At 42.7% G+C, this 11,459-nt stretch overlaps 1 protein-coding gene across 1 annotated transcript; it reads right to left on the bottom strand.

Annotated features, from left to right (window-relative positions):
- Positions 1–4,903: 4,903 nt before the first annotated feature.
- On the bottom strand, positions 4,904–10,378 carry ACYP1 (acylphosphatase 1). The gene is made up of 3 exons (XM_068966212.1): positions 10,278–10,378; positions 9,803–9,900; positions 4,904–5,137 (listed from the first exon to the last, which is right to left on the bottom strand). Exons 2-3 carry the CDS (start codon positions 9,890–9,892, stop codon positions 4,922–4,924), a joined length of 306 nt encoding a protein of 101 aa, XP_068822313.1. The 5' UTR covers positions 9,893–9,900; positions 10,278–10,378; the 3' UTR covers positions 4,904–4,921.
- Positions 10,379–11,459: the final 1,081 nt, after the last annotated feature.

The raw sequence follows: 11,459 nt of genomic DNA, 5'->3' as shown, positions 1-11,459 counted from the left end.
GAAGCCTGGCTTGGAGAATTTTGAGCATTACTTTACTAGCATGTGAGATGAGTACAATTGTGCGGTAGTTTGAGCATTCTTTGGCATTGCCTTTCTTTGGGATTGGAATGAAAACTGACCTTTTCTGGTCCTGTGGCCACTGCTGAGTTTTCCAAATTTGCTGGCATATTGAGTGCAGCACTTTCAGAGCATCATCTTTTAGGAGTTGAAATAGCTCAACTGGAATTCCATCATCTCCACTAGCTTTGTTTGTAGTGATGCTTCCTAAGGCCCACTTGACTTCATATTCCTGGATGTCTGGCTTTAGGTGAGTGATCACACCATCGTGATTATCTGGGTCGTGAAGATTTTTTTTGTATAGTTCTCTGTATTCTTGCCACCTCTTCTTAATATCTTCTGCTTCTGCTAGGTCCATAACATCTCTGTCCTTTATTGAGCCCGTCTTTCCATGAAAAGTTCCCTTGGTATCTGCAATTTTCTTGAAGAGATCTCTAGTCTTTCCCATTCTTTTGTTTTCCTCTATTTCTTTGCATTGATCGCTCAGGAAGGCTTTCTTATCTCTCCTTGCTATTCTTTGAAACTCTGCATTCAAATGAATATATCTTTCCTTTTCTCCTTTGCTTTTTGCTTCTCTTCTTTTCACAGCTATTTGTAAGGCCTCCTCAGACAGCCATTTTGCTTTTTTGCGTTTCTTTTTCTTGGGGATGGTCTTGATCGCTGTCTCCTGTACAGTATCACGAACCTCCGTAAATAGTTCTTCAGGCACTCTGTCTATCAGATCTAGTCCCTTAAATCTATTTGTCCCGCCGCTGTATAATTGTAAGGGATTTGATTTAGGTCATACCTGAATGGACCAACCTAGATAGCATATTCATAAGCAGAGATAATACTTTGCCAACAAAGGTCCATCTAGTCAAGGCTATGGTTTTTCCAGTGGTCATGTATGGATGTGAGAGTTGGACTGTGAAGAAAGCTGAGTGCCGAAGAATTGATGCTTTTGAACTGTGGTGAAGAAGTTCAAATTGATGCTTTTGAACTTCTGTGGAGAAGACTTTTGAGAGTCTCTTGGACTGCAAGGAGATCCAACCAGTCCATTCTAAAGGAGATCAGTCCTGGATGTTCTTTGGAAGGACTGATGCTAAAGCTGAAATTCCAATACTTTGTCCACCTCATGTGAAGAATTGACTCATTGGAAAGACTCTGATGCTGGGAGGGATTGGGGGCAGAAGGAGAAGGGGACAACAGAGGATGAGATGGCCGGATGGTATCACTGACTTGACGGACCTGAGTTTGAGTGAACTCTGGGAGTTGGTGATGGACAGGAAGGCCTGGCGTGGTGTGATTCATGGGGTTGCAAAGAGTCAGACACGACTGAGCGACTGAACTGAACTGAACTGAATGGTCTAGTAGTTTTCCCCACTTTCTTCAATTCAAGTCTGAATTTGACATTAAGGAGTTCATGATCTGAGCCACTGTCAGCTCTTTGTCTTGTTTTTGCTGACTGTATAGAGCTTCTCCATCTTTGGCTGCAAACAATATAATCAATCTGATTTTGCTGTTGGCCATCTGGTGATGTCCATGTGTAGAGTCTTCTTTTATGTTGTTGGGAGGGTGTTTGCTATGACCAGTGCGTTCTCTTGGCAAAACTCTATTGGCCTTTGCCCTGCTTCATTCCATTTTCCAAGGCCAAACTTGCCTGTTACTCCAGGTGTTTCTTGACTTCCTACTTTTGCATTCCAGTCCCCTATAATGAAAAGGACATCTTTTTGGGGTGTTAGTTCTAAAAGGTCTTGTAGGTCTTCACAGAACCGTTCAACTGAAGTTTCTTCAGCATTACTGGTCATTTACACAGCATTACTGTGTGATTAAGTGTTTTGGAAATTGACCAACCTTCAGTTGTTTCTTAGTCTTGTTTTCATTGGGTATTTTTATTTTAAAAAATTTGTATTTATTTTTTGCTGTGCTGGCTTTCTCTAGTTGCAGTGAGTTGGGGGTACTCTCTGGTTTGAGGTGCACAGGCTTCTCATTGTGGTGGCTTCTCTTGGTGTGGAGCACAGGTTCTAGAGTGAGGGCTCAGTGGTTGGGCTGTGAGAGGTGAGATCTTCCTGGAGCAGGGATCAAACCTGTGTGCCCTGCACTAGCAAGTGGACTTCCAACCTCTGGCTCACCAAGGAAGTCCAAAACCTTGTATTTTTAAAGATTGGAATTTATGACCAACGTGTCAAACCCAGTAAGCATTTGATATATACTTTTTTAATGGCTGACAAAACCAAATCAGGAGATAGATAATCTAAGTCTGATGAAGGAAAATGCTTACTGCTTGAATTAGTTCATTCCAATCCCAAAGAAAGGCAATGCCAAATAATGCTCAAACTACTGCACAATTGCACTCATCCCACACACTAGTAATGTTCAAAATTCTCCAAGCCAGGCTTCAGCAATACGTGAACCATGAACTTCCAGATGTTCAAGCTGGTTTTAGAAAAGGCAGAGGAACCAGAGATCAAATTGCCGACATCCGCTGGATCATGGAAAAAGCAAGAGAGTTCCAGAAAAACATCTATTTCTGCTTTATTGACTATGCCAAAGCCTTTGACTGTGTGGATCACAATAAACTGTGGAAAATTCTGAAAGAGATGGGCATACCAGACCACCTGACCTGCCTCTTGAGAAACCTATATGCAGGTCAGGAAGCAACAGTTAGAACTGGACATGGAACAACAGACTGGTTACAAATAGGAAAAGGAGTACGTCAAGGCTGTATATTGTCACCCTGCTTATTTAACTTATATGCAGAGTACATCATGAGAAACGCTGTGGAAGAAGCACAAGCTGGAATCAAGACTGCTGGGAGAAATATCAATAACCTCAGATATGCAGGTGACACCACCCTTATGGCAGAAAGTAAAGAGGAACTAAAAAGCCTCTTGATGAAAGTGAAAGTGGAGAGTGAGAAAGTTGGCTTAAAGCTCAACATTCAGAAAACGAAGATCATGGCATCTGGTTCCATCACTTCATGGGAAATAGATGGGGAAACATTGGAAACAGGTATCAGGCTTTATTTTGGGGGGCTCCAAAATCACTGGAGGTGGTGACTGCAGCCATGAAATTAAAGGACACTTACTCCTTGAAAGAAAAGTTATGACCAATCTAGATAGCATATTCAAAAGCAGAGACATTACTTTGCCAACAAAGGTCCATCTAGTCAAGGCTATGGTTTTTCCAGTGGTCATGTATGGATGAGAGAGTTGGACTGTGAAGAAAGCTGAGTGCCGAAGAATTGATGCGTTTGAACTGTGGTGTTGGAGAAGACTCTTGAGAGTCCCTTGGACTGCAAGGAGATCCAACCAGTCCATTCTGAAGGAGATTTCTGGGATTTCTTTGGAAGGAATGATGCTGAAGATGAAACTCTAGTGACTTTGGCCACCTCATGTGAAGAGTTGACTCATTGGAAAAGACTCTGATGCTGGGAGGACTGGGGGCAGGAGAAGAAGGGGACGACAGAGGATGAGATGGCTGGATGGCATCACTGACTCGATGGACATAAACTCCGGGAGTTGGTGATGGACAGGAAGGCCTGGCGTGCTGTGATTCATGGGTTCGCAAAGTCGGACACGACCGAGCGACTGAACTGAACTGAACTGAATTAGTTTGCTAAGGCTGCCATAACAAAATACCAGACTAGACAGCTTAAACAATAGAAATGTACCTTATCCCAGTTCTGGAGGCTAGAAATCTGAAAGTCCAAGTGTTGAAATGATGAATGATGATAAGGCCTCTTTCCTTGACTGGTAAATTGCTATCTTCTTCCTCTATCTTCACAAGTTCTTTCTCTGTGCACACACACACCTGTGTCTAAATTTCCTCTTCTTATAAGGACACTAGGGTGTATTGGATTAGGGCCAACCCTAATGACCCCATTTAACCTTAATTACCTTTATAAAGTCCCTCTCTCAAATGTAGTCGCATACTGAGGTACTGAGAGGACTTCAACATGTGAATTTGGCAGGGGTGAGGGGGTAACATAATTTAACACATAGCATCAGTTTATGTGAATTCCTTACCTGGAGGACAGAAATGACAGTAGAAACTCCAGAACACATAAAATAATTAGTCCAAGATATCATTTGTGTATGTGCTGTGCTCAGTCATGTCTCTTTGCAACTCCATGAACTGTAATAACCCACCAGGCTCCTCTGTCCTTGAGATTCTCCAGGCAAGAATACTGGAGTGGGTTGCCTTTTCCCCCTCCAGGGGATCTTCCCAACCTAGGGTTTCCTGCATTGGTAGGTAGGTTCTTTACTATCGAGCCAACAGGGAAACCCAGATATCATTTGAACAGTTAACAAATGGAACTTTAGGATTTTTGTTCTTTTTAAAAAATATTTATTTTTATTTATTTATTTGGCTGCACAAGGTCTTAGTTGTGGCATGTGGGATCTAGTTCCCCAACTAGGGATCAAACCCAGGGCCCCAGCATTGAGAGCTCACAGTCTTAGCCACTGGACACCAGGGGAGTCCCAGGATTTTTGTTCTTATTAGGTACAATTTCCTGAAGAAAATTTCATGGAAACTATTAAAAAGAAATGATGAAAAGTAACTGCTTTTTCTTTCAGACTTCCTTAAGTTACCTCCAAATTCTCTTCCCAAAGATGTTCACAGAGTAAATGCCTCTTATTTTGCCCAAAATGAAGTTCATCAAAAAGAAAATAAGTTATCTTACACAGAAAGTTGTTTTTATTGATTAGAATTGCATATAGTTGTAATTCTTTCATCACACATATAATACACAGTAACCATCAAGTAACGATGCTAAAATAACTTATTGACAAATTCTAATATTGAACACAGAATAGTTCTATCTCTATTAACAATGAAAAACAAAACCGCTAAGTATCTTGGAAAATTTAAATGCAGACCATTATTTCACAATCTGGAAGTCTGCGTAGTCCAGCTTTACGATGACCTTCTCATTGTGGAAGCTTGCCCTGTCGATGTGTGACTTGGGACTTCCTTTTGTCTCAAGCCATTCCTGCATATGACGTACTTTGGAGGTAGGCCCTTGCAATCGTCCTTGCACTGTGCCCTGGTCAGTGTTCTGGACCCAGCCTACTAATCCAAGCTTTTTACCCTCAGCCTAAGGGAAAGAAAAAGACAAGAAAGAGAAATCCAGTGAGACTGAACAAAACAAAGCGAGACGACAATCTCTTGCCAGAACCTTGGCCTACAATCAAGCCACTGAAACTAATTTGATATTGTCCAGCACAGTCAAAACAGAACTACAGCAAGGAGAATCTCACTGCTGATCTTAACATGAAGTGTTGACCACTTGACTCCATTTCTTTCTTCTACCCTATAAAACCCAGGCACCAGAATTTTTCACTGTTTAGTCAATTTGATTAAGTACTAAAGGTTTAAGACCAAATCAGATGTTTTCAAAATGATTCTCTAAGGCTGATTGTTGTTAGGATACTGGACTATATCTTGTTCATTTTCCTTCTCCTAATCAAGAATCTAATGAATATATTAAATAGAAAAAAGCATAAAGTTATCTGATCCTTCTGTTTCTCTTTAGCCAAGACCATACCTAAACAAACCCAGATGATTAAGTGTCCATTATATCTTTAAAGATCATTAGGGAGTATTTCACAATTTCCTGGGCAAATCATTCCATTGTTTTCGCTGTAGAGAAACTGTCTAATCCAAGGTCTTTACCTTGCATTCAAAGCCCACTTTCTCTCATCCTCTGACAGAAGGAAAAAGTTGCTGGTGATCAGCCTCTAAACACCTACATTTCATAAGACCACGTTAACTATTGTTTTCACTTGACTTTCTTCTGTCTAAATAATCACAAGGCCTTTAATGCTGAATAAGCTTAGGAAAAACATCTAATCATTGTAACCGCTCTTTTCTTAGACATTTTCTTGTTCTTTCCTATAAAGCATTAACTGTGAAATAACTGAAAACTGGGGGAAAGCAGTAATGTTTCAGAGCCAATTTTATTTTTGTAAAATTTCCAACTAAGGATTTATAAAAGTTATTGCTTGTTACATTCTATCTAAATAGAAGGAGTTGGATTACAAAAGAAAATGGGAGTTAACATGACTGCATGTCCAAATGCTGGACTAGTGATCTAGTAAATATGGGAAATTGCTGGAGGTGGCCAAAGAAAATGTTATGCAGAGCAAAAGTATGTTTGATGAGGAACTGAAGTATTCATCAAATCAGTTATGTTCAAAGCAAAGACATGTTTGCATAATGAACAAAAGAGACTTTGGTCAAATAACAGTTTAAAGGATAGGGAGGAAATTAAGGAATGAAGAAAAATAAGAGATATCTACAGCATGATTAAGGGTTGCAGACTGAAGCATTAAAAAAGAATACAGAAAATGGATTTGAATAAGACTCCATATCCCACTGACTTTGTGCAACAACTGCACCCTCTCCTACTTCATATTAACCCAGGGGAGTGGGCCGTGTCTAGTTCGTAGTTACCTTATATGGTAACTTGCTATAAGAATGATTGTGTTGAGGCTTTGAGCAGGAGGTTATAATAGTTCAATACATTTTTAACTGCAGCGTGATTTATGTGAACTCCTGAGAGTAAACAAAACACTCCTAACTTTGACAGGTGTTGAGAATGGGGATTTCCTATGGGTTTTATCTGGGCACTGGATTCTGTTATTTTTAAATGGTAACACAATATTGCTGAGTCATGTTCAGCTTTGACTATATATCTAAACAAGCAAGTAGTGTTCTCTCCTAAGAAAATTCCAAAAAGCTGATTCTCCCTCATAACCGTATTTCCTCTTGAACAGTCATCTGGAAACATTTTAAGGATTATAATCACCAATTCTAGTCTCAATCTAAAAAAAGGTTATCCTCAAACCAATAACCTAGACCTTCCACATTAAGAAACTAGAAAGAGAGGAGCAAACTGAACTCAAATCAAGCAAAAAAGGGAAATAATAAAGATTACAGCAGGAGTTAATAAATAAAACAGAGATAAAGAAACTTCTCTGGTGGTACAGTGGTTAAGAATCTGCCTTGCAATGCGGGTTTGATCCTTGGTAGGGGAACTAATTTCCTACATGCCCCAGAGCGACTAAGACACATGACCTCCCAAACCCCAACTAGGGAGTCGTTGCTCAACAACAAAAGATCTGCAGGACTCAACGAAGATCCTGTTAGCCACAACTAAAAGACCCACCACAGCCAAATAAATATTTAAAAATTGTTTTTCTGTATTATCTCTTTTTACACTGAGGGTTGGGAGGTGCTATAACGATGGGCTCTCCTGCCATCTGCTCCTTTTCTCTCAACAACTTTAATTAATCTTCATTAATTTTTAATCCATTTATTAAGCCACAGGAACTTGCCCTACATGAAAGTGAAAGTTGCTCAGTTGCATCTGACTCTTTGTGACTCCATGGACTATATAGTCCATGGAATTCTCCAGGACTGGAGAATTCTCCAGGCCAGAATACTGGAGTGGGTAGCCTTTCCCTTCTCTAGGGGATCTTCCTAACCCAGGGATCGAACCCAGGTCTCCCGCATTGCAGGTGGATTCTTTACCAGCTGAGACACAAGAGAAGCCCAAAAATGCTCAACTGGGTAGCCTATCTCTTTTCCAGGGGATCTTCCCAACCCAAGAATCAAACCGGGGTTTCCTGCATTACAGGTGGATTCTTTACCAACTGAGCTATCACGGAAGCCTACCCTACATAACTGGAGGCAAAGCTATCTGGAACATAGCTCTTGCTATGACTTTCAGTAATTCTTTTCTTCCAACAGGCACTTCATATATGAGCAGGGAACAGGGGGAACTGATTTGCAAATCATTGGAAAAAGAGGTAGTGGCACTTAACATTCACATTTCAAAGATTCAGGTTTGAACTTTAAAGTGGCTTTGGCAAGTTCTGCAGTCTTAACTCATTATCTTTGGGGTTGGAGATACACTGGGAAGGCAATAGCCTGATATTCCCCTATAGAAGACAGAAGGCAAACTAAGATTTCATCTTTGTCATTAGAGAAGATTGATGAAAGTGAAAGAGGAGAGTGAGAAAGTTGGCTTAAAGCTCAACATTCAGAAAACAAAGATCATGGCATCTGGTCCCATCACTTCATGGGAAATAGATGGGGAAACATTGGAAACAGTGTCAGACTTTATTTTTGGGGGCTCCAAAATCACTGCAGATGGTGATTGCAGCCATGAAATTTAAAAAAAGACGCTTACTCCTTGGAAGGAAAGTTATGACCAATCTAGATAGTATATTCAAAAGCAGAGACATTACTTTGCCAACAAAGGTCCATCTAGTCAAGGCTATGGTTTTTCCAGTGGTCATGTATGGATGAGAGAGTTGGACTGTGAAGAAAGCTGAGCGCCGAAGAATTGATGGCTTTGAACTGTGGTGTTGGAGAAGACTCTTGAGAGTCCCTTGGACTGCACGGAGATCCAACCAGTCCATTCTAAAGGAGATCAGTCCTGGGTGTTCTTTGGAAGGACTGATGCTAAAGCTGAAACACCAATACTCTGGCCATCTCATGTGAAGAATTGACTCATTGGAAAAGACTCTGATGCTGGGAGGGATTGGAGGCAGGAGGAGAAGTTGACAACAGAGGATGAGATGGCTGGATGGCATCATTGACTCGGTGAACGGGAATCTGAGTGAACTCCGGGAGTTGGTGATGGACAGGGAGGCCTGGCGTGCTGTGATTCATGGGGTGGCAAAGAGTCAGACATGACTGAGTGACTGAACGGAACTGAACTGAACTGAACTGAGTGAAGTTAAGGCAGAGGCTGTCAATAGTCTGTTCATCCCCTCAATTACTGATATGTCACAGTAATACCAGGCTCCATGTTCAGTGTTACTATTACTTACCCCGGAATGAATAAAGTATTTTCATTAGAAAAGCTTCACCTGGAAAAAGTGTTGTTGCTTAGTCCCCAAGTCGTGTCTGACTCTTTGTGACACCTTGGACTGTAGCCCTCCAGGCTCCTCTGTCCATGGCATTTCCCTGACAAGAATATTGGAGTGGGTTGCCATTTCCTTCTCCAAGGGATCCCCAAGGGATCTTTCTGACCTAGAGATAGATAGAACCCACGTCTCTTGCATTGGCAGGAGATTCTTTACCACTGAACCACCTGGGAAGGCCTCCCCTGGAAAAGGTACTTGTTCTTCAAGAGAATAAAAGGTCTGAAGAAAATGCAACAGCTACAGATGAAGTAGTTACATAAATTACATAGTTATTTAAATGTCATCTCTTTGATCAGTGTTAACTTTCCTGTAAGAATTGTGATTTGTTTTGATGATGCCCCAATAGGGAGAACTGGGAAAGCCCTTTCTCTTTGTAAAAGAGAAGCTCATCCATATGTGTGTTGGTACTCAATACCACTTAGACCAATAATAACAGCAGACAAAGCTTCCAGTAGGGATTCCCAGGTGACTCAGTGGTAAAAGAATCCACCTGCCAATGCAAGAGACCTGGGTGGAGAAGATCCCCTGGAGGAGGAAATGCCAACCCACTCTAGTATTCTGGCTGGGAAAATCCCATGGACGGAAGAGCCTGGCGGGCTATATAGTCCATGGAGCTGCAGAGTCGGACATGACTGAGCATGCACACACACAGAGAAAAGCTTCCATTTGCGTTGTGGTTTACCCATTGCAAAACATTTTCATACCTATTCTTCCACAAACCACCTCTTTGCCATTCAGCTACCAAAGAGCCAGCTTCTCCAAAGCATATTTTTCGGGAATATGTCTCTTGTTTCCATGCTGATAACGTAGGTAGGGCCACATACCTGAGTGTACTTGCGGAAAAACACTCCTTGCACCTTTCCAAAAATTTCATAATCCACTGATATCAGGGTATCCCCTTCTGCCATGCTCATGCTCAAACCTGTCAGAGACCAGGAGAGCAGAAAAGTAAAGGACTCATTATCCTATTCCAGGGCCCCCAATCATTAGACAGAAAGGGTCATCACACCCATAACCCCTACATCCTTAACCACTGCGACCTCTCCCTGACCTTAAGGTGCCCGTACTTCGGATACGAGGAAGGGCGGGTGTCTGAAGTAACAGGAAGACACCTGCAAGGGAGCTTCGGGTCGCGATTGCCCACAGAGGCCTCTTTTGGGGCAATTACCTGCTTATCCAAATACCTCCCTACACCCATCCCTGGTCCCGCTCCCTCTCCATCCTTCCCTCTTCCCACAGACCTGCCTTCCACGCCGCCAGTACCTCCTCCTAGTAAATTTTATGCCTAATCGAACTCACAGGCACGCCCCGGGTCCCTGTCCCAGGCTCAACCTCCTTGTCGTCCTCTCAAGCTTTAGGGACTAGCCGGCAGACCACCAGGCCAACAGTCACCCCTCAGCCGCGTAACCGCCGCGCCCGGAAGCTTAGAAGGCAGCTCCTCCTTCGCCGCCTCTCCTGTCCATCACCTGCACCGGCCAATCACGTACGGTACGCTCGGCCCAGAGCCCGCCTAGAGGGTGGGATTTCGGGAGGCGCGTGTCTAGGAGCGCCCGAGCCTGGGGCTTGGGGAGGATCTGTCCAGGGTCTCGGCCACGAGTCTACAGACCGAGTTCTCATCCTACCTTGGTCACTAAGCGCACCTCACTTTTTTTTTTTTAAGTTTCTCCTGGGGAGAAGGACGAAGACGAAGAAACACTTGAGATAAATCCAATCATTCTGTAAATAATTACTGAGAGCCTCTGTGCCAGGCACAGTTCTAGGTCCTTGACACGCGTTAACGAAAAGAAAGGATCCCTGGATTGGAGGAGCTTAAATTCTGGAGACAGAGACAGACGGCAAACACTAAACATCATAAACAAAACAAAAAAATCATAAATTTTTTCTGCCCTTTTCCTCAGTTCTCCTCCAATTCTGGGTCATGCCTAAGTTTGGAATTGGTAGCAGCAGCGATAAGAGTATAGGAGGTCGCACACAAGGTTATTTCTCCCACTGTGATTCTGGAAGCTGCCCACCAGAGTCTACCTTACTAAGTAAGTCTACCTTACTAAGAAAACTCTAAACAATGCTTATCTAAAGCAACCAATCACAAACACAAACAAAATAACCCAGGGCTCCAGAATCACAACTGAATCAGTCAACCTAAGCCAAGTGACCCAGAGAAGGCAATGGCAACCCGCTCCAGTACCCTTGCCTGGAGAATCCCATGGACGGAGGAGCCTGGTGGGCTACAGTCCATGGGGTCGCTAAGAGTCAGACAGGACTGAGCGACTTCACTTTCACTTTTCACTTTCATGCACTGGAGAAGGAACTGGCAACCCACTCCAGTGTTCTTGCCTGGAGAGTCCCAGGGCTGCTGTCTATGGGGTTGCACAGAGTCGGACATGACTGACACGACTTAGCAGCAGCAGCAAGCCAAGTGACCAAGTTGCATGAATTTCTTTAGAGAGAAGGGAACTGTCTAGGAGAGTTGTGGGTGTTGAT

Source organism: Capricornis sumatraensis, chromosome 2, assembly GCF_032405125.1.
Source record: "Capricornis sumatraensis isolate serow.1 chromosome 2, serow.2, whole genome shotgun sequence".
Lineage (NCBI taxonomy): Eukaryota > Metazoa > Chordata > Mammalia > Artiodactyla > Bovidae > Capricornis > Capricornis sumatraensis.
Note: the sequence above shows the minus strand (reverse complement) of the source record. Positions and strands in the feature narration are given on the sequence as shown.

Bases quoted from the DNA above. Each gene is read 5' to 3' on its own strand.
- ACYP1 (XM_068966212.1), bottom strand. From the start codon at position 9,892: ATGAGCATGGCAGAAGGGGATACCCTGATATCAGTGGATTATGAAATT. The intron at 5,138-9,802 runs GTATGTGGCCCT...TCTTTCCCTTAG, and splicing joins TTTTCCGCAAGTACACTCAG to GCTGAGGGTAAAAAGCTTGG.